The 24505-nt window shown below is 39.8% G+C and overlaps 1 protein-coding gene across 1 annotated transcript in view; it reads left to right on the forward strand.

Moving 5' to 3' along the window:
• ing3 (inhibitor of growth family, member 3) overlaps window positions 1–24505 on the forward strand; it is a 43378-nt gene that overhangs the window by 14017 nt on the left and 4856 nt on the right. The window contains exons 5-9 of the mRNA XM_059978317.1: window positions 3319–3415; window positions 5561–5632; window positions 6107–6223; window positions 9575–9738; window positions 15394–15581. Of these exons, the coding sequence (XP_059834300.1) occupies window positions 3319–3415; window positions 5561–5632; window positions 6107–6223; window positions 9575–9738; window positions 15394–15581 (638 nt within the window). The remainder of the gene's footprint in view (window positions 1–3318; window positions 3416–5560; window positions 5633–6106; window positions 6224–9574; window positions 9739–15393; window positions 15582–24505) is intronic.

The raw sequence follows: 24505 nt of genomic DNA on the forward strand, positions 1-24505 counted from the left end.
TTTATTAGTGTCTGAGATGAAATTCCACCCTACATTACACCATTAAGTTCAATCACAAGGCTAAAATAGTAGGGGGAGACAGCATTGTTGTCTTGGCTAAATAATACCTGTATTTCTACTGCAGTATGCATATTCATAATGTGAATTGGATATAATGTGATTAATAAAAACAGTGTATGACATAAGTTGAATTGGTTATAACATAATTTAATTCAGGAACTAGAGACCAATTTAAGAATTACAATGGAAATTGACGAGCAAAAGAAAATCTGTCATGGAATAAAACAATGCCAGGGGTATGTGGTTAGCTGTTTATGTGTAACCTTTCCATAGTAGTCAAATGTCATTGTCCTTTTTTCCTTCAGAACTCAGGCTGCTAGTTTCATCAGGAGAGGCCATTGGAAATTGACAAACAATCACTTCTATTGACACCTGTGCAAAGAGACTTTATTAATCAATCTGACACACAGCCTTTAATATTTTTAGCAGTAAATTAATATATATTTTTTTATTTTTCCTATGGGAAAAATGTGAGTCTGAAACTCTTTAGGCCCTAACTCCCTTTTATCCTATTGACAGAATTATTTTTACAATATGATTTTATTTAAGACAAAGTTTCTTGTGAATTTAACTGTCACATTGTAGCAGAACTACCTCTATTCACTTATTCAAAGATAAATTTTATAATCTGGTAAGAGTTTTTAGCAAAATACATTGCAAGAATGCACCAAAACTCTGGAATTCTACTTAAAAGAAAATATCAGCCATGTATTAAAAATTAGATGAGCTTCATATTTATTGTGCTATATTTAGTACAGAACAAATTTAAACAGTTCCTGTATGATTATGTTATATGTCCATACCCCATACAATCGTATTTTCATTATCGACGTCCAATCCTTTTACATCTCCATTCCCCACCAGGAAGGCCTCAAGTCTCTCTGAATCTTTCTAGATACCAGACTCACCTAGTTCTCCACCACCACTTTCTCCGTCTAGCAGAACTTGTCCTAACTCTTAATAATTTCTCCTTTGGTTCCTCCCACTTCCTTCAAACAAAAGGGGTAGTCATGAGCACTTGCATGGGTCTCAGCTCTGCTTGCCTTTTTGTTGGTTACATGGAACTGTTCCAAACCTACACTGGCGTCCGTCCCCCACCTTTTCTGTGCTACATTAATGACTGCATTGGTGCTGCTTCCTGCACCCATGCAGAGCTCGTCAACTTTATCAACTTTGTCTCCAACTTCCACACTGCCCTCAAATTTACCTGTTCCATTTTCAACACCTCCCTCCCCTTTCTTGATCTCTCTGTCTCTATCTCTGGAGGCAGCTTATCTACTGATGTCTATTATAAAGCCACGGACTCTCACAGCTACCTGGACTATACCTCTTCCCACCCTGTTGTAAAAATGCCATCACCTTCTCTCAATTTTTCTGTCTCCGCAGCATCTGCTCTCAGGATGAGGCTTTTCTTTCTAGAACAAAGGAGATGTCCTTTTTCAAAGAAAGGGGCTTCCCTTCCTCCACCATTGTTGTTCACAACAGCATCTCTTCCATTTCCTGCACTCTGCTCTTACCTCATCCTCCCGCCACCCTACCAGGGATAGGGTTCTTCTTGTCCTCACTGACCACCCCACCAGCCTCCACGTCCAGCACATAATTCTCCAGAACTTCTGCCATCTCCAACGGGATCCTACCGCCAAGCACATCTTTCCATTTCCCCCTCCCCCCACGTACTGCTTCCCGCAAGGATCGCTCCCTACATGACTCCCTTGTTCATTCATTCCCTCCCCACTGATCTCCCTCCTGGCACTTATCCTTGCAAGCGGACCAAGTGCTACACCCTGCCCCATGCATCTCCTCCCTCACTACCATTAAGGGCCCCAATAGTCCTTCCAGCTGAGGCAATACTTCACCTGTGAGTCAGTTGGGATCATATACCGTGTCTAGTGCTCCCGATGTGGCCTCCTGTATATCGGTGATACCTGACATAGATTGGGAGACTGCTTCGCCGAGTACCTATGCTCCGTCTGCCAAAAGAAGTGAGATCTCCCAGTGGCCACCCATTTTAATTCCACTTCCAATTCCCATTCCGATACATCAATCCATGGCCACTGTTGTGATGAGGCCACACTCAGGTTGGAGGAACAGCACCTTGTATTCCACCCTGATTGCATGTACATCGATTTCTTGAACTTCCAGTGATGATTCCCCCATGCCCCTCTTCACCATTCTCCTCTTCACCATTCTCCATCCCCTTTTCCTTTACTCACCTTGTCTCCCCTCACTCTAGTGCTCCTCCACTCTTTTCTTTCTTCCATGGCCTTCTATCTTCCCTACATTTTGCCATAGATGCTGCCTGGCCTGCTATTCTATCCCCCCCCCATACACACCTTTTCCTGGATGACAAATGCAAATTACAATTCCAGTGACCACTAAACCTATCAAAAGACAACCTGCAGAGTCCTAAATAGAGCCAGGTACAGGTTTCCCCCACTATCCGAAGGTATAGTTTCTATACCTGGAAGGAATAGAAACCGTCTGTAAGCCGAAATGTTGTAAAGCGAGGAAGCAATTACCATTAGTTTATATGAGGAAAATTTTTGAGTGTTCCCAGACCCAAAAAATAACCTACCAAATCATACCAAATAGCACATAAAACTTAAAATAACTTGAACATATGGTAAAAGCAGGAATGATATGATAAATATACACCCTATATAAAGTAGAAATGTTGTATGTACGGTGTAGTTTCACTTATCAAACTTGGGAAGACAGCAAGCCAAAATCGATTTGGAGAAAAAAAATCGGCACATACACGCCTATGCATGTATACGCATACGTATGTACGTACATGCATACGCACGTACAAACATGCACAGACAACTGCCCGCACAAGGCTTCGTGGTCATTGTAGTCTTTCTCGGGGTAAACACACGTATAAAGCGGGCGTCTTTTTCGTAAAAGCAAAAATCCTCTGGTTAGCGAAAACAGGTACTAATGTAGGTCTTTCGTAACAGCGAGCTATCGTAAAGCGAACGTTCGAAAAACGGGGGCCACCTGTACAGGTTGCTCCATGAAGGGATTTAAATACAAATGCAACATGATAATGCTGTGAAAGATTACTAAATTACCCACATTGCCAGCATGCTTAATCTGTTAAAAGCAGTGTGTTTTCAACAGATGTGGGAAAATGGTCAATCCTTAGTTGCATTTTACCAATTTACTTATAAAAGTGGTCATGGTAGAAAGAGCAGCAGAGATTTGTACTGGTAAACAATTGATCAATTTATTATGTTTTGTATTTTGATTACTTAGGTGGATAGACATCTACGTAAATTAGACCAAGAACTTGCGAAATTTAAAATGGAGCTTGAAGCTGATAATGCTGGAATTACAGAAATATTAGAAAGAAGTAAGTACATTAAACAATATGATCTCAAACACTAAGGTAGAGATTAATGATAATTTTGATGGCATCCACAAGAATGTGACTAATCACAAGTTTTATTTTAATCCAAAATTGCTCCTGTCAGTGTTTGTGCTTTCCAGGTCTACATCTAGCATCTAACACCTTCAACTTTATCAACTAATACTATCAACTTCTTTGATCATACAATTCAAACTACCAGAAATTCAAAGTACATATATGATCAAAGTATTTACGTATACATTATACAACCTTGAGATTCGTCTCCTAACCGGCAGCCATAAAACAAAGAAACCTCCCAAAAAAGTGTGAAAAAAGACCGTCAAACACCCAATGTGCAGAGAAATAAAAGCAAATCATGCAAACAATAAATGCAAGCAAATGGTGTCCTGAACTGAAGTCCACAAAGTCAGTCCTCTCCCTAGACCCTTAGATAGCACAGAGCGGATCAGCAAAATGAACAGCCTGTCCCCCGACTCGGGCCCCGACACTCAAACCTTTTCAATCTGGCCTGGCACTTAAATTATCCAAACATTAGGTTCAGTTGCTTTGATATGCTCTGGGCCTGGACGCACCGTCTCGATTTGGCCCGTATCCGACTTTCAGCCCGCTGCTTAAATTGATCGAACCTCTGATCTTGCTTGCTTTGGCAATGTGCTTGGTGCCTCACCTCAACTTGGTTCTGCCACATCGAATTGCCTGGAAAAGTTGTTATGATCGTTTACCAGAAAAAGAGTGATTAACAAAGGATTTAGTTGTTTCCTTTGTTCCATTGGCCACCAGCCAGAAGTTGCTGACATTCGCCAGTGCCATCTTAAATTGGAAATTTGAACTTAGATCATTTCGCTATCTTTTCTGATAGAAGTACATCTCTTTGTGAGGAGAATAGATATGGTAGATAGTCAAAGCCTTTTTCAAATACTAGAGGACATGGGTTTAAGTTGAGGGTGGAGGATGTTAAAAGGAGATTTTTTTTACACAGAGAGTGGTAGGTGCCAGGAACACTGCCATGGGTGGGGTAGTTAAAGCAGATAAAATAATGACATTTAGAGCTTCTTAAAACATGAATAAAAAAGAAGGTATTCAGACCACGATTGGCATCATTGTCAGTGCAGGTATGTTTGATGAAGAGCCCAACCCTGTACTATACTGTTCTACATACATTTTCCTTTCATCTCTTAAGGTTTTTGACTGTATCATCAACATTCAACTCTTCATTAAATCCAGATTTTAGGCATTTTATTATCACCAACAGGAAATAACCTACTTAGAGCCATCCTTAATTTCAAACCTAACCCATGTAGTATGAATGAGGCATGATTTTGTTCAAGCTCACCTTCCTGCCAGCAGCATTTTAGTTTAGCATTTAATTTTTCTAGGCTGCATATTCCAGGAAACTAATTTGCATACAAGCGACATTGCTTGATGACGTCACTGGTGCCAACTTCAACTATGAGATATTTTGGCACTCTAAATGCAAAGTGCTATACAGTATTGCCTATAGTCTGGTCCAAAGAAATATAATGTAAAAAAATTAATATTTTAGTGTTTTTTAAGTATATGAAAAGAATGAAATAAGTCAGTTTTGATTGGCAAATTTATTAAACTTTCATAATGCTAAAATAAGTCAAGCTTTTTGTTGACCAAATTAAATTTGCATATTGGATGAGTTTGCTGCTGAATTAAAATATTTAGAAATGTCAAGTACTCCCATTTATTTCATAGTTATTCCCATGGTGGCTTACTTAGCTTGTCAGTTAATAGCACTATCATGTTGAAGTCAGACTATTATAAATTGTTATTAACAGGTATGTCAGATAAAGGATTATGACTGATATTGCCAGTTCTGTATCACTTCCATTAAAATAAGCCTGTCTGAATGTTTTACCTTACTCTTGGTAAACTGTAATGGTAATTGTACATGCTACTTATATTTCTGTTAAATGATAAATTGATAAATGTTAAATGGTAACTTGGTAAAGCTGGTTTACTAAAATAAGTTTTTTATGTAGCTAGGATCATATAACCTGAAATGATATTAGATTGCAGATTTACCTGGAGCTATAAGGGAAGAATTCTTTGTAGTTAAGGAATTCTTTAACTGGTTAATATTTTCTGTTTCCCTTTCAGGATCATTGGAATTGGACAATCCACCTCAGCCAGTTAATAACCACCATGCTCATTCACACACTCCACTCGAAAGTAAGTGCAGAGTAGTGGCTTTTAAAACTACTTTTTGGGCTGATTTTACTTCATGCAGAAAAACTGCAAATTTAGTAGCATCATGCACCCTACCTAATGTGGGATTATTTGTTATAGAAATTGAGACAACATAACATTCACATGGATCAGTATTCCATTCCTCAATAGTAAATACCTGACTTTGTAGAGAATTCCAAAGTGTCATTGGAGGAAAGTAATGGTCAAAATTTAGTGTGGTTAGTGTTAATTTCTTGCAATTAATCTTTTAGAACTCTTGTAATACCCAAGGGATCATCCACACTTGCTCGTACAAAGTTAGGTCTCTACCAGGCTGCGCTGAAGAATTTTGTATCTGATGATACAAAATTTGTTGATGTGAATTCAGAGTTAGTTACTGAGTTTAAAAAGTGCAAGTAAATAGCTTCCATTAAACAAATCTGATACACATTTGATTTATTTTGTGACATTTTGCAGAACGGAAATATAACCCATCTACACATCATTCTGTGGACCACATTCCTGAAAAGAAATTCAAATCAGAAGCTCTTTTATCAACACTTACATCGGATGCTTCAAAAGAAAATACACCAGGTGATTTGAATTGTTTAATCAGCTAAGCTAATACCTTCCTTTTAGGCATAAACATTTTACGACCTTTACAGTTCTTGACAGTGCATGATTCTAAGTAGTTAATGAATAGATCTTGGGTTGGATGACCTGACTCACATATTATAACTACTACTATTTATCTTAGTCTCTGGGTGAGCAGTTCAGCAGACTTGCTTTCTACTCGTTCATGAGGCATGTCACTCATCTTGCCTTACAAGACCGTTAGGTCATTGGACCATTGGTCACAAGGCCATTGGAGCAGAATTGGGATTCAGCCCATCGAGTCTGCTCTGCCATTTGATCATATTTGATTTTGTTATTCCCTCTCAACCCCATTCTCCTGCCTTCTCCCAGTAACTTTTGACACCCATACTAATCAAGAACTTACTCTGCTTAAGTATACCCAATGACTTGGCTTCCATGGCCATCTTTTGCAATGAATTCTATAGATACACCACCCTCTAGCTAAAGAAATTTCTTGTCATCTCAGTTTTAAAGGACATCCTTTTATTCTGAGACTATCCCTTGGTCCTAGACTCTCTCACCACTGGAAACACCCTCTCCACATCTACTTTATCCTGGCCTTGTATTCAGTATGTTTAAATGAGATCATCCTTCTAAACTCCAATAAGCATAGCCTAGAGCCATCAAATGCTTTGCATGTTGATACTTTCAGTCTCAGTATCACTCTCATAAACCTGATCTGGGCTTTATGCAATGCCAGCATATCCGTAGATATGGGGCCCAAATTGATCACAATATTCCAAACATAGTCTGACCAATGCCTTATAAAGCTTCGCCATTATATCCTTGTTTTTATATTCTAGCCCTCTCAAAATTAATGCTAACGTTGTTTTTGCCTTTCTTACTGCTGACTCAATCTGTAAGGCAACCTTTAGAGAATCCTGCACTCAGACTCCCAAGTCTCTTTTTTCACGTCTCATTTTTGAATTCTCTCCCCATTTAGAAAAGTGTATGACCATACATTTCCCTGCACTGTGTTCCATCTGCCATTTTATTGCCTATTCTCCCAACCTATCCATGTCTTTCTACAGACTCCCTGCTTCCTCAACATTATTTGCCCCTCCACCTTTTTTTGTATCATTTGCAATCTTGGTCACAAAACCATTAATTCTAAAATCCAGATCATTAACATATAGTTTGAAAATAGTGGACCCAAAATCAATCCCTGCGGAACACCTCCCTTAACTAGAGCAGCCAATCAGAAGAGGCCCCTTGTATTCCCACCCTTTGCCTTTTGACAGTCAGCCAATCTTTTATCCACATTAGTACCTTTCCTGTAACACCACAGACTCCTATCTTGTTTAGCAGCCTCGTGTGACTCCTACTGAGGACCTTCTGAAACTCCAAGAAAACAAAATCCACTGGCTGTCCTTTGTCTTTCAACAGATTTGTCAGTGAAGATCTCCCCTTAAGGAAATCATGCCGACTTCCACTATTTTATCATGTGCTTCCAAGTATCCCAAAACTTCATACTTGGTAATAGACTAATATTTTGCCAACCTCTGAAGTCAGGCTAACTGGCCTATAAATTACTTTTTTTTTTGCCTGCCTCCCATCTTAGTAGTGTGACAAATGCAGTTTTCCAGTTCTCCAGAAACGTCCCTGGCCTCCAGTGTTTCATGAAAGATCAGTACTAATCCTCAATCTCTTTGGCAGCCTCCTTCAGAATCTAGGGGTAATTGTAACAGGTTGGTGTTATGCAGGATAATAATTTGCTCTTACAGTGATTTAATTTGTTTCAAGAAGTTCCAGGTGAAGATATAGTTCCTAATGTAGCAAAGATTAATTTAACTGAGGATTTGCCTGATTTAAAATCGGGCAAATATGATAATCCAACAATATAAGATTTGTTCCACACTACCACCCAGTGGCTGGAGTCTAGAGCAGCATGCAAACTAATCTTAAGCGCATACTTCCACTCTCAATACTGGGCAGGCCATTTTCTCACAAAACTTTACTTAGCAGAGAGGTAGGCACTAACTTTTTTTAAAAAAAAATGTGAATAATTGCTACAAAATCATCTATAATTCTGGCAAATATTGTAGGTAAAGAGCTTTTAATGAGAATTGAGAGACATTTTTCATATTAAAAAGATTTTATTTTGTGTTTACTAAATTATTAAGAAATATGTGTACTGGATTGGTACCTTAATTGATGTCAAAGTAAATTGTTCTTTAATGTTTAGACTGAAATTTCCAAATTTATGAATCAAGCAAAATCTACTTGTATATTTCTGTACATTAATAATACAGAGTTGCTGAGCAGGTTAAAGTTGTATGATTTACTTCATGGAGAAAACTGTTAAATTCAGAGTATTTGGTGTTAAATAGAATATTAATTTCTTTCTGCCATGTAAATTAATATACAATTATATTAAGTTTGCAAACCCAGGAAATTAATTGCCTGGCCCATCTGAAAAATGATGTTTTTTTCACCATATGGGTTTCCTCCTAACCCCTCTTCATCTAACCTGGTCACCACACCCTTTCATGTGCTAATTTCAACTTCTTTTCAACCCTTTTAACTTCCTTTCATTGCTTCTGTAGGATTCGTTCCAGCTATTCTTTGTTCAAACATACAGATTTCCATACCTACAGTGAAATTTTTCTAATTCCCTAGTTGTAGTGTTGCTTATAATTAAGATATGATTACATAATCTTCATTTATATTTTCTGAAGCGCGTCTTTAGCAAATTTGATAGTATTATGAGGAATGATTTGTTTTCTTTCCATTCACATTTTGATCATTTATTTACATTTATTTATTTATATTTTCTTAATTATTTGGTATTATTCTTTGTATTGTATAGCTTTCAAACTGTAATTTTAAGGAAATTCTAATCTTTTCATTTTGAGTAATACATTAAAGAACAATAAAATGGATTTGTTTCTGTTGTTTACTTCAAAGAATATGAATACTGTTATTTGTCCATAAAATACTTGCCAAAAAATGTAATTGCTGGTCAGTATGTTAAAAGGACCATAAAGTAACAGTTTGTCACTCTACCCTAGGTCTGCAGGAATTTCTGAAACAGAATAGAATGTGCTGCTTCCTTTAAAAAGCAAAAGTGGGAATGAATTTCTAAGCATTAGAATTATTTCTAGTATTAATGAAGTTTGAACCAAAATTGATTTGCTCTCTATTTCATGTTCTACTAAGGAATAGAAAAATGTCCTGGTCATTCTGTTCACAAAAGGACTTTTAACAAAGTAAAACAGTGTTTTGCAAGTCTGTGATACAAGATATATTGTAGTTTTATTGATAGATTGATAGAATTTGTTCCTTTCTTATTTTTTTTGTTCTTTACAGGGTGCCGTAATAACAATTTAACATCAACATCTAATAGTGCCTACAATGTTAATTCATCACAACCCCTCAGCTCATACAATCTGACCTCATTATCTCCAGGAGCAGGACCAGGAGCTGTAGCTATTACTATGGCAGCAGCCCAGGCTGTTCAAGCCACAGCACAGGTAATAAATGATTTTTCATTGATAGACTGAAATTACCTGGTAATATAAAGAAATTGTTTCTACCACACACATCTCTCTAATTATCCGATATGACCTATTATTTGTCCAGATAGGCTCATTGTGTCTGCCTGTTCCTGCCCCACTGAATTCATATTCTCATACTTTGACTCCATTCTATCCCCATTGGTTTAGTCCCTTCACATCTACATCCACGACAGTTCTCCAGTTCTCAATCTCCTCACTAACTTTAATATTCCTGGCCCTGGCTGCCTAACATTTCACCATGCGTAACCAGTCCCAAAACACTTCTATCATCCATCAAGAAGACCTTAAAGCTCTCTGTTTCTTTCTCAATAAAAGTTCCAACCAGTTTCCCTCCACCACCACCCTCCTCCATCTGGCAGATCTCTTCGTCACCCTCACAGTTTTTCCTTCGGCTCCTCACACTTTCTCCATATTCAAGGGATAGCTGTGTGCCCCAGCTATGCCTGCCTTTTTGTTAGCTACACCGAACATTCCCTGTTCCAAGCCTTCGCTGTTAATGCTCCCCAACTCTTTCTCCGCTTCATTTACATCTGCATTCATGCGTCCATGCTGAGCTCATTGATTTCATCTACTTTGCCCCCAACTTAAACCTTGCCCTTAAATTCACTTGGTCCATTCTGATATTTCCCTCCCCTTTCTCAAACTGCTGATTGACATCTTTTATAAACCTAACAATTCCCAGTTATCTTGACTATACTTCTTCCCACCCAGTCACCTGTAAAAAATGCTATTCCTTTTTTTAGTTTCTTTGCCTCCATCACATCTGTTCCCAGGGCGTGTCTTTCCTTTCCAGGACATGAGATATGTCCTCCTCCTTCAAGGAACATGGTTTCCCTTCCTCCAAAATTGATGTTGCCCTCATCTACATTTCCTCCACTTCCTGAATCTGCTCTCTCCCCATCTTCCCACCACCTTAACAGTGATAGAGCTCCTCTTGTCCTTACCTACCATCCCATGAGCTTCTGCATTCGACACATCATTCTCTGTATCTTCCGCTGTCTCCAAAGGAATCATACCACCAAACATATTTTTACCCCTCCTTCCCCCCCCCCCCCCCCATCACCTCCACTTTCCACGAAGATCAATCTCTCTGTGATCACCTTGTGCATTTGTCCCTTGCCCTAATTCCATTCCGGCACATATCACTGCAAGCAACAAAGTTCTACACCTGCCTATTTACCTCCTCCCTCACCTCCATTCAAGGCACCAAACCGTTCTTCCATGTGAAGCAACACTTTACCTATGAACCTGCTGGGGTTGTCTATTGTGTCCGGTGCTTCTGATGTGGCATCCTTTACATTGGTGAGATGCATTGTAATTTGGGAGGATGCTTCATCAAGCACCTCTGCAACTTCTTCAAGAAGCAGAACCTACCGATGATCAAACATTTTAATTATAACTCCTGTTCCCATTCTAACAGTTGTTCCATGGCCTTCTCTTGTGCCACGAAGAGGCCATCCTCTGGGTGGAGGAGCAACATGTTATATTCCTTCTGGCTCCAATCTGATGGCACGAATATTGATTTCTGCTTCTGGGAAAAAAAATTCCCACCCTCTCCCTTCTATTCCCTGCTCTGGCCTCTTACCTCTTATCACCAGCCTTTCACCTCCCCCTGGGATCCCTCCTTTCCTCTCTCCTATGGGTCCACTCTTGTCTCCTGTTAGATTCCTTCCTTTCCTACTCACCTTGCTTCACCTATCACCTTCTAGCTGTCCTCCTTCCCCTCCTCTACTTTTTTATTCTGACGTCGTCCCCCTTCCTTTCCAGTCCCAAAGAAGGATCTTGGCCCGAAACAACTATTCTTTATTCATTTCCAAAGATGCTGCCTAACCTGTTGAGTTCCTCCAGCATCTTGTGTGTGTGGCTTTGGATTTCCAGCATCTGCAGAATTTCTTGTGTTTACTCTTACATCAGAGATGTGTTTCTTTGTATTTGGCAATACTGTAGGAATTATCAAAGTTTCCATTAGATTTATCCCATAGCTAGTTGTTAGATGCTTCTATGACTTTGCTTGCAAGGCATTAACACCATTAACATCTTGGCTAGAGGAACATCTCTTGACTCTCCCCAATACAAAACATACATATCAGAAGTGTGACAGGATATTCTTCAGTTGGTTTGCCACAGCTCCAACAACACTGAAGCTAGACACCATTCAAAACAAAACAGTTTGCATGATTGATCCCTCTCCTACCAACTAATTGTTCACTCCCTCTACCACTAGCTACGACTTGTTCCAACTAATTACTCACAAATTCATCTCTGACAGCACCTCTCAAACTCTTGGCCTTCCCCATCAAGGATGACCAGGAGAACAAGTACATGAGAGCACCACCATCTGCAAATATCCCTTCAAAGTGTACACTCACAGAAGTACAAAAACTTGGTTAGATGCAATTGGATTACTGTGTGTGATTCTTTTTTGGACAGAAAGGTTTGGCTTATAAGAAGAGGCTGGATAAGTTGCAACTGGTTTTTCCTCAAACAAAGGAGGCTGAGGGGGTGCCATGAAAAAGTTTTATAAAATTATATAGAGCACAGATAAAGTGGGTGATTACAGTATTTTTCCTCGGATAAAGGAGTCTAAAACTAAAGAGGGGTTTAAGGTGAGATGGAAAAGATTTAAAACAGGCTTCAGGAGTAACTTCATCACACAGAGGCTGGTGGGTACAGCATCTGCTGTCATAGAAAGTGTTAGGGCAGATACAATTGTGACATTTGAAAGGTATTTGGACAGGTATATAGATAGGAAAGGATTATGAAAATATTGCCCAAATACAGACAAATGGGACTAGCTCAGGTAGGAATCTTGGTCAGTGTGGGCAAGTTGAAACAAATGGGCCTGTTTCTGTGTTGTATAATACTCTGACTCAACTCAGTCCAAAAGCACTACCCAGTAGCTGTTTATTAGGGGGCTCTTCAGTGATTAAGGAACAAAACTCTCCACTACCAAAGATACTTGGGATAGCCATTAAAGACTGACAGCCAATAAAGGCAAAGCAGCTCCTTTGCCTGTAAGTATTATTAAAAACAAATACAAACCTGTATCACAAGCCAAGGAAATAATTAACCAAGTTCCAATTCCTAAACTGCTATATACAGTGCCTATAAAAAGTATTCAACCCCCTTGGAAGCTTTCACGTTTTATTGTTTATACAATGTTGAATCACAGTGGATTTAATTTGGTTTTCTAACTTTGACTCGAGTCAGAATGTAAACTGATCTCTACAGGGTGACCTAAATTAATTACAAATATAAAACAATAATTGATTGCATAAGTATCAATTATTGTCGAAGGGTCTCAGCCCGAAACGTTGACTGTACTCTTTTCCATAGATGCTGTCTGGTCTGCTGAGTTCCTTCAGCATTTTGTGTGTGTTGCTTGATTTTCGGCATCTGCAAGTTTTCCTTGTTTGTGACTGACTGTTGCAGCCAATTGGTTTTGGAAGTCATATAATTAGTTAAACAGAGATAGGTTTTTGGAGACATGTGTGCAGTCAAGGTGTTTCATTTGATTGTTGTAAAAGTAGACCTGGAAAAAGTAGATCTGGAAGATCCAACTGCCAGTGAGTCAGTATCCTGGCAAAAACTGCACCATGAAGACAAAAGAACACTCCAAGCAACTCTGCAGAAAGGATATTGAAAAGCACGAGTCAGGAGATGGATACAAGAAAATTTCCAAGACACTGAATATCTCTTGGAGTACAGTTAAGTCAATCATCAAGAAATGGGAATATGGCACAGCTGTAAATCTGCAAGAGGAGCCCATCCTCAACAACTGAGTGACCGTGAAAGAAGGGGACTAGTGAAGGAGACCATCAAGAGACCTATGACAGCTCTGGAGGAACTACAAGCCTCAGTGGCTGAGATAGGAGAGACTGCACATACAACAACTGTTGTCCAGTTGCTTCACCAGTTACAGTTTTATGGGAGAGTGGCCAAGAGAAAGCCACTATTGGAAAGAAAACTCACATGATATCTCAAGGTTTTGCCAGAAGGCATGTGGGAGATTCTGAAGTCAACTGGAAAAAGGTTCTGTGGTCTGATTAAACCAAAATTTAGCTTTTTGGCCATAAGACTAAACACCGCGCATAATAAAAAAAACATACAACCACTACAGTGAAATATTGTGGCTGTATCATACTGTGAGGATGCTTCACTGCAGCAGGCCCTGGACAGTTTAGACCAGAAGACATAGGAGCAGGATTAGGCCATTTGGCCTATCGAGTCTGCTGCACCATTTTGATCATGGCTGTTCCTTTGTTTTTCTCTTCCTCAACCCCATTTCCCAGCCTTCTCTCCATAACTTTTTATGCCATGTCCAATCAACAACCTACCAATCTCTGCCTGAAATACACCCAACAACCTGGCCACCAGAGCTGCACGTGGCAACAAATTCCACAACTTCACCACCTTCTGGGAAAACACGCTTCTGTGTTTTGAATAGACGCCCCTCTATCCTGAGGCAGTGTGCTCTTGTCCTATACTCTCCCACCATGAGAAACATCCTTTCCATGTCTACTCTGTCTAGGCCTTTCAACCTTTGAAAGGTTTCAATGAGATCCCTCCTCATCCTTCTAAATTCCAGCGAATACATACCCAGAGCCATCAAACGTTCCTTGTATAATAACCCTTTCATTCCTGGGATCATCCTTGTTCACCTCCTCTGGACCCTCTCCAATGCCAGCACATCTCTTCTAAGATGTGGAGGCTAAAGTGGTACACAGTACTCAAGGTGAGGCCTCACTAGTGCCTTATAAAGCCTCAGCATCACATCCCTGCTCTTGTAAAGTAGAGGGTAAAATGAATGCAGCAGAATACAGGGAAGTCCTGGAGGAAATTCTGATGCAGTGTGCAAGAGAACTGCAACTTGGAGGAGATATGTTTTCCAGAAAGACCATGACCCCAAGCATGAAGCCAAAGCTACACCAGCATGGCTTAAAAAAAGAAAAAAATTTGTGTCCCGGAGTGGCCAACTCAAGAGTCCAGACCTCAATCCTGTTGAGAATTTGTGGCTAGACTTGAAAAGAGGGGTACACTCACTATCTCCATGTAATCTGACGGAGCTTGAACAGTTTTGTAAAGTAGAATGGGGGAAAATTGCAGAATCCAGATGTGCAAAGCTGGTAGAGACCTATCCACGCAGACTCAAGGTTGTAATTCCTGCCAAAGGTGTATCTACTAAATACTGACCTGAAGTAGGTAATTTTACAATAAATTATTTTGTGTTTAATAATTGTAATAAATTTAGACCAATTTGTAGAAATTTGTTTTCACTTTGACACAAAAGAGTAGTTTCTGTTGATCAGTGTCAAAAAGTTAAATCTCCATGATTCAATGTTGTAAAACAATAAAACATGAAAATTTTCAAAGGGGGTGTGAATACTTTTTATAAGCACTGTATTTCAATTTTTCAACTCTTGCCTTATGTGTAGTATTAGTTACACAAATGTTAAATATTAGTGTGAATGTATTGTGATGGTGCGGTAACAATACTTTTAAGAATTATATATCCAAACACTTGTAAGTTGAATCATAAAGTGTTGTTAAATATTGAAAATCAATGATGCAGCTCTATTATATTTGTATTTTATTTGCTTTTATTATAAGATGAAAGAGGGGAGAAGAACATCTACTATAAAGGCCACTTATGAAGCATTCAAAAATAACGATTTTCAGCTTACACGAGATTTCACTATTTCAAGAGAATCAACAGGTTATTCCTCAACACTAGCCTCAACACTTACACAGACATTACCTGTGTCAGCCACAGATTCACGCAGTGGTCGTAAAAATAAGTAAGTACTTTCATTATTGGTGAGTTTATTTTTATTTGGTTGCTATGATTTTACTTAATATGGTTCTGAATACTTTTACAAATTATTAACCAGTAAAAACTACCTGCTAAAATAAATCCTAAAGTTTTGTTCATTTTATTAATAGATTTTGCAACTATAAGCATGTATATAATGCACATTTTTAATGCAATGACATAGCATCTTAGCCCATCACCCCTATAGGGACATAAGCCACTGAAGCCGCTGATCAGAGTTCTCTGTCCTGGGCCAGCCTTTCAAGATGTGCCCAGGTGTAGCCCACCTTCAAAGATCCTTTCACTCCCGGGATGAGGTCTTCGGAGCTTCTGTAGCAGTAGGTTTTTATGGGATGAGGTTACCAGCCCCATGCCTTACCCTCCTCCTTTCGCATCCAGGTTTAAGACCATCCATGGCGGAGTAACTGTTAATTCAAGCTGAAGTAAAATTCTTCAGTGAATTCTTGTCACTGTTGTATTCAGCCCAGACTGTAATTTCAGATTTTATTTATACTTTATCTATTTTGTAACAAGATTGCAGTAATTGAAAAATTATTGTGAGTAATACCTATTCTGTCTCTGTTGATGAAGGAATTCACCAAATCATTTAAAAATTATTGGCAGAAGTTTCTTTTGTCTCTGGGTTTGATAAGTTGTCAAAAATTAAGAAGGAATGAAAAGCAATTTGAAAATCAAGAAAACTGCACGAGTTTCAAATTTAACATAAAAAATAAAAAATGCTGGAAACATTCAATAGGTCAGGCAGCATCTGTGGAAAACAGAAGCAGTTAACATTTTAGGCCAAAGAACCTTTATCAGAACCTTCAGTGTTTTTGTTAGAACTCAGGGCTGAGTAAGGTTTAGCTTATGAATTAAACTTCTTAAAAATCTAATTTCTAGGGTTATGTATGTTTGCAGTTCATGTATAATGTAAGAACAAACTATTTGAATCTGATATAATTTGTATGTATTGAAAATTTATTTTAAAATTATATTCATTTCTTACTTGCTCATATTTAAACACAACAAAAAAACCTTTCCAATTTTTTATTAGTTTCTACATAGAATACAGAGCTCAAAAAAGTGTATATAAAAGGTCAAAAAGGAAAAAAAAGCTACCAATTACATTATATCTGTTCATAATAACAATCTCATTACCCCATATTCATGTAAATTAATCATTAGTTATATTGAAATATACTAATTTATTACTAAAAAAAGAATCTAACCCCTATCAAGACTTAAACTGTTCATTAAGAAAAGGTAAAATACCTTCTCATGTAATAAAAATTAATAATAGCTAACATCTGAGTTTAAATAACGAATTGAAGGTTTTGAAAATAATTCAGAAAAGGTCCTGACAATGACAAAAAACCTCTAAGCTGAAACTTTCACTTGTAAATTGTGACTGTGGTTTTCTGCTTATGTTTTGTTTCTTTATTTTTAGTTCAATGTGAGGTAATCTTGCTGAAGTGTGAGCTTATGTTTAGGACTTGTACCTTTCCTGTAGTTGACTGTCTACTTGAAGTTGTTTGCTTTTGATAATTTTGATACTTATATAGCAGGGGGAATGGCAAAGAAGCAAAATACTTTTTACACCAAAAAGTTCTTCATTGTTAAAAAAAAAATAGAGGTGGAGTCATTTTTCCACACTTTTTATCAGTCCTGAACTGAGCACCATTCAAGAAATGTGAACCAAACTACAAAGAGCTGAGGCCTTTAATTTGCTCCTTGAGCCTTGATATTATTGGGAAAGCTGCCAACACCATTTGCACTTTCCATACCAAGATTGTTAATGAACAGTTAATATTTGACATATCAAGATACGTAACCTAGTAATCTTTGTGGAAGTATTGATCTATTGTAACAATTTTGCGATCAATTATTGAATCACTTGCAGAATCAAAAAAAAACGGCAATATCCTGATAAACCTAATGCCTCTGCAGGTCATAGCATTATATGATTTTGGCTTCAGAAGGGACAGGGTACCTTGCTTACAGTATAAATATTATTAAAATGCATTTGACAACATTCGAATTGCTTTTGATTAGACCAGATTATACGAAGCAAATGCTAATGGGGTACATAAACATTACAGATAATTTACAAAGCTGTTTACACTTGAACAAATAAGGCAATGTTAGAATGCAGAGGAATGATCAAAAGTTACAGTAGTAGAAACCATTAAGGGTAATAAACAAGCACCAGTCTTCAATCTACTACTTCTGTATCTTACATTCACATTAAAGTTATATTGGAGGCTTATAATATGATATGTAACTAGTTGCAATGGAAATGGCAAGAGTAGCTGTATCAACAAGGCTGCTATCTACTAGGTTGATAACTGTACCTTATTGGCACCTTAAACAGCCCACAGCCACTTGACGTAACAAGTTCTTCTTGATGTAATTAGTTTTTAAAACTAATCCCAGTATTTGCACATAGCAGCTTTGAAACAGATGACAATGAAAGAACAAGGATGGAAATCACAATATATATTGTGAGTTCAGTACTGTATTAAAAATAGACGTATTGATTATACTAGAATGTTACTTCTGGAAATTCATTGTGTGTTATAATGGGTAGAATTGGAAAAAATGCAAGCTGTTAGAAGATCAGAAGCACTAGCACATTACTCTGAGATTCATATTGGTTAAAACAAATGCAAGATGCTATGCTAAGACTTGGAAGATTGTAAGGAGTGTGATGAATTACGTTCCAGACCTAAAAATACATAGCAGGTGGAAGACAGCAGGATATTTTCTAAAGGAACCTAAACAAGTCATGGATGGCTCTTTGGATAAACAAATATTTAATGTTAATGGGTCAGACACCTTTTGGAAAAGTTTTTTCTTGTTTGTATTCATCTAAAGGGATAAGAATTTAAGAAACAGAAAACTTCATGGATATACTCCAACTTCAAGTGTTAGTGTTGGATGATGGTCCAAGTAAAGGACCACAAAGATGTTGGGACAATCCATATCAATACAGGCACTTTGCCTACTGGAATGGCTGCAACCTGATTGCTGTACTACCTCTACCAACCTGTCTTCAAAGCAAGCATCAACGGAAGTCTTGCATCAGAAGATCAGTGTTGAAATCCTGTACTGCACATACCGCTCTTCCCATACAGTGCCTCGCAAATAACCTGCCAACTCTGAGACAAGAGGAGCCACAGAAGTCCACAGCTTATTGACTTCTCTAAAGTTTGCAATAATTAGTACCTGTGATGAGAAGTTTGACTCTAATCAAAGAACCAAGTCCAGTTTGCTGAGAATGATAAGGTTGTTGAGGAACTAGTTGCAAACAAGGTGGTCCGGATTGAAATCGCACTGTCACTTAGATGAAAGAAAAAGGTGTACATGCATCTGAAGGGAGAGGCTCAGTAAAAAAAAGTGACCTAAAGAACTGATGGTGGTGGAGACAACAGAAGACTGAGCAATGACAGCCATAATGTGTATCATGGTGCTGATGATCAGCATTGTAAAAGCCATTTAAGGCCCAAACATTCAAGGCTCTATTCTAAGAACCATGAACAGGATTGAACTCATCAGGGACAGAGAAGCAGTCAACTGTCATTAGAAGAAAAAAACCTCAAAGATCTCTCATCCTCAGTTCTGTCTTTGGTGTGAGTGCTCTTCACAACATTGTGTTTGCTATTATATTTTCTAGCCAGTCTTTCAGTCCTGACAAGAAGAAAGCCAAATATTGACATAAAAAAACAAAGCCTCTGAAGTAGATAGTATCCCAGTTGAAATTCTAAAATTCAGCAGTAAATCTTGAGTCACAAATTCACAATTTTGGTGTCTACATCTGAGAAGAACATGTACTATAGGACCTCCAAGATGCCATAATCAAGACTGTCTTTAAGAGAAAAGTGTATAGAGGGCTAAAGCATTGATTCCATCCATCTGGAAGTTCAGTGAACATGACCTTCACATGACAATACCAGCAAAATGCAGGGAGAGCACTTAATCCAATAACTCCTTTGACTTAAGTAAGTATTTTGATTCCCATCAATTAGGATCAATTTCAAAACACCCATCTTAAATTTAGCTGCCCAGAGGAAGTTATCTCCAACTTACTTCTGTTTAATGAAGGTATGAACCCCTTGATACTTACTAATTGATCTGTACAGAACCAGTTTCTTTGAAAACTGATGTCAAACAAGGTTGATCATTGCCCGGCATTTTTCTCAACAAATCTTCTCACTGGCATGGAGTTAATCTTAAAAATGAATAGGAAACTGTACAACATACAGCAGGTGCTGCCCAGAACCAAGCTGACCCAATACTCAAGAGCTAATGTGTCATATAGACAACACTAACTTGCCCAAATCTGGAAGCTGATCTACCAGACACTGTCAACTTGTTCGCCAAAGGATAAAGCATGGCTCAGGATCCAGAAATGAAACTTTTGTATCAATTTGCTCCTACTGCATTATTCTGACTCCAGCAAAGAAAGGTTAACAGCAAGACCCTGGAAAACTTGGATTATTTCAAGTGTTACCTGAGTGGTATGATTAGTACAAATGCTTTACAGTGGCAGCAATCAGCAATTAGGGTTTGTTTCTTGTGGCTCTCTAAAGAGGTTGTACATTCTCCCCATGACAGCGTGGATTTCCTCTAGGTGCTACCGGGTCCTATTACATTCCAAAGACGTTACAGGTTAGCGTTAGTGACTTGTGGACATACTATGTAGGCGCCAGAAGTGTGGTGACACTTGTAGGCTGCCCCCAGCTCAGTCTTTGGACTGTGTTGGTTGTTGATGCAAAAATGACACATTTCACTTTATACTTTGATGTACACATGATGAGTAAAGCTAATCTTTAACCTTTACCTCCCATCGTATGCAGACATCATTGATTGAAATTGACGACTATATTTAATGCATCACCACAACCAATGATTGGTTGAGGGTGAAGATAGGAGAAAAAGATCTCAGACCTAGCAGAAAACTTTTGGTCTACCAAGCACTACTATAAGCTTCTAAGATCTGGGCTACCCATATTAGATATCTCAAGGCACAAGAAAAGTTATATCAATGCTGTCTACTGTTATGTCCGCAGCCCCCTCCTTTGAGAGAATCGCAAGAGCACTAGTTGGGGGGGGGGGGGTTAGTAGACCCAGGAAGTGGAAGAGAGAGAGACGTGCTGAATACCACGTTCCACCGGGATGCAAAACAAGGCGACATTGACTATTGTCTCATGGAGACCACGTGTAAAGCCCTCGGGCAAAGTGGGCTGGCTGAGAGAGAGGTTGCATCATCCCAACCTGATTGACACCTGCGACCCCGTGAGGAATTATAAAGGAGGGTCTGGGGGGGACAACCCCTTCAGACGCACCAAGAAGACACGGTAGCGATCCGGTCGTAGTGGGAAGCCATTTTGAAGGAAGCCACGTGCGTTAGATTCCGGGCCTGGAATCTGTGGCTGGAATCACGGAAAACCGCTTTTAACTAACATCGGGGGGAGCCCGCTTCCCTGATTCAACGGATTTGCTTCATAAAGACCTGGGCAAGTTTTCCTTTTCTCACCAGTCTCTCTCTCTCTGTCCAACACATGAAACCCAGCGATTCCCAAAAGGCTGAAGCCTGCAGACTTCTGAGTGACTTTTATATTTCCAACGGACAATATATTATCCCCTAGACAACAGTAGGGCTTATTTCTTAATGATGATTATTACTATACCCGCACTTTAGATTGAGTATTGACGACGTATATTATCTGAATGTTTGTATTAACCTACTTTTGTGCCCCTTTATGAATAAAAATGTTTGAAAATAGTGCCATCAGACTCCAACGGACCTCTCTATCTTTGTTGGTAAGTGATCCAGTTACGGGATACGTAACACTACAAAATTCTTCTAATTTATTAGAAATGTATGTGAGCCAACATCAGTGTCCTCTCCCCAGCAAAATCCTAAGCGCCAGCTGCATTCTTTTAACTTTGTTGGGCAGGCCATATTGTTTGCTTGTCTGACCTTCATGAAGCAGACTCTCTACTTAAAATTCAGACATGGGAAGAGTCAAGTCAAGTCACTTTTATTGTCATTTTGACTATAACTGCTGGTACAGTACATAGTAAAAAATGAGACCATGTTTTTCAGGACCATGGTGTTACATGACACAGTACAAAAACTAGACTGAACTATGTAAAAAAACAACACAGAGAAAACTACACAGGACTGCATAAAGTGCACAAAACAGTGCAGGCATTACAATAAATAATAAGCAGGACAATAGGGCAAGGTGTCAGTCCAGGCTCTGGGTATTGAGGAGTCTGATAGCTTGGAGGATGAAACTGTTACATAGTCTGGTCGTGAGAGCCCGAATGCTTTGGAGCATTTTCCCAGACGGCAGGAGGGAGAAGAGATTGTATGAGGGGTGCATGGGTCCTTCATAATGCTGTTTCCTTTGCGGATGCAGCGTGTAGTGTAAATGTCAATGATGGTGGGAAGATAGACCCGATGATCTTCTCAGCTGACCTCACTATCCGCTGCAGGGTCTTGCGATCCGAGATGGTGCAATTTCCGAACCAGGCAGAGTTACAGCTGTTCAGGGTGCTCTCAATACAACCCTTGTAGAATGTGATGAGGATGAGTTCGCAGAAAGTAGAGATGCTGCTGGGCTTTCTTTGCTATGGAGCTGATATTGAGGGACCAGGTGAGATTCTCTACCAGGTGAACACCCAGAAATTATGCTGCTCTTAACGATCTCTACCAAGGAGCCGTCGATGTTCAGCGGAGAGTGGTCGCTCCGTGCTCTCCTGAAGTCAACAACCATCTCTTTTGTTTTGTTCACATTCGGAGACAGGTTGTTGGCTCTACACCAGTCCGTTAGCTGCTGCACCTCCTCTCTGTAAGCTGACTCATCGTTCTTGCTGATGAGACCCACCACGGTCGTGTCATCGGCGATCTTGATGATGTGGTTCGAGCTGTGTGTTGCAGCACAGTCGTGGGTCAGCAGAGTGAACAGTAGTGGACTGAGCACACAGCCCTGGGGGGCCCCCGTGCTCAGTGTGATGGTGTTGGAGATGCTGCTCCTGATCCGGACTGACTGAGGTCTCCCAGTCAGGAAGTCTAGGATCCAGCTGCAGAGGGAGGTGTTCAGGCCCAGTAGGCTCAGCTTTCCAATCAGTTTCTGAGGATTGACTGTGTTGAATGCTGAACTGAAGTCTATGAATAGCATCCGAATGTATGTGTCTTTTGTGTCCAGGTGGGTTAGGGCCAGGTGGAGGGTGGTGGCAATGGCGTCATCTGTTGAGCAGTTGGGACGGTACGCAAACTGCAAGGGGTCCAGTGAGGGGGGCAGCAGGGTCTTGATATGCCTCATGACGAGCCTCGAAGCACTTCATGATGATGGATGTGAGTGCCACCGGACGGTAGTCGTTTAGGCAGGACATTGAAGACTTCTTCGGCACGGGACTATGGTTGTGGCCTTGAAGCACATTGGAATGGTGGCACTGCTCAGGGAGATATTGAAGATATTGCTAGCTGGTCTGCACATCCTCCTAGCACTCTACCAGTGATGTTGTCTGGACCAGCAGCCTTCTGTGGGTTGACCCTGCACAGGGTTCTTCTCACATCGGCCACAGTGAGACACAGCACCTTGTCATTTGTAGGAGGGGTGGACTTCCTCGCCACCACGTCATTTTCCGTCTCAAAACAGGCGTAGAAGTTATTCAGCGCATCTGAGAGGGAGGCATCACCTGCTCAGTCAGGTGATGTTGTCCTGTACTTTGTGTGTCCTGGATGCCCTTCCACATGTGCCGCATGTTGCTGCTGTCTTGGAAGTGGGTGTGGATTAGCTGGGTGTGTGCACGCTTTGCCCCTCTGATAGCTCGGGACAGTTTGGCCCTTGCTGTTGTTAGGGCTGCCTTGTCGCCTGCTCTGAAGGTGGAGTCGCTGGTCCACAGCAGCATGCACACCTCTGGGGTCATCCATGGCTTCTGGTTTGAGTGTATAGTGATGGTCTTGAACAGAGTAACATCATCAATGCACTTGCTGATGTAGCTGGTCACTGATGCTGTGTACTCCTGTAAGCTGGTAGAGTCACCATCGGTTGCAGCCTCCCTGAACATGTGCCAGTTAATGTGCTCAAAGCAGTCTTGAAGAGCAGAGATGGCTCCTGCTGGCCAGGTTTTCACCTGCTTCTGAACTGGTCTGTAGCACCTGATGAGCAGTCTGTATGCTGGGATTAGCATAACAGAGATGTGGTCTGAGTAACCGAGGTTTGGGTGGGGCTGTGCCTGGTACACGCGGGGATGTTTGTATAAGCAAGGTCCAATGCGTTCTCCCCTGTCGTTGCAAAGTCCACATACGATGGATTTGGGGAGTACCGACTTAAGGTTCACGTGGTTAAAATCACCGGCGACAATAAACTGTCCATCAGGGTGTGCGTTCTGCACACTAAGAGAAAACTAGAGTGGAGAGAAAGTTCAAGGCTTCAGCTCATAAAGGAGAAGAGCATTTGCAAACTGAAAACTTTGAGGCCATGCATTGGAACCAAGTTGCTCTCAATCCCACGGAACTGCAAATGTAAAATTTACCAGCAATACCAACAGCCAAATACTAGTGACAACTCTCCATTCCTCCTCCCCTCCCCCCCCCCCCCCCCCAACCATTATCTCCTTTACTGCCATGTCAACCTGTATTTCTACTTGTATGTGAAGATATGAATCAGGAGCTTCTATAGAACATACACAGTGCCTATAAAAAGTATTCACCCCCCCTTGGAAGTTTTCATCTTTTATTGTTTTACAACATTAAATCACAGTGGGTTTAATTAGGCTTGTTTGATACTAAGCAAAAAAGATTCTTTCATGTCAAACTGAAAACAGACTTCTACAAAGTGATCTAAATTAATTACAGATATAAAAAAGATTGCATACGTATTCATCTCCTTTAAG

Source organism: Hypanus sabinus, chromosome 8, assembly GCF_030144855.1.
Source record: "Hypanus sabinus isolate sHypSab1 chromosome 8, sHypSab1.hap1, whole genome shotgun sequence".
NCBI classification, from domain to species: domain Eukaryota; kingdom Metazoa; phylum Chordata; class Chondrichthyes; order Myliobatiformes; family Dasyatidae; genus Hypanus; species Hypanus sabinus.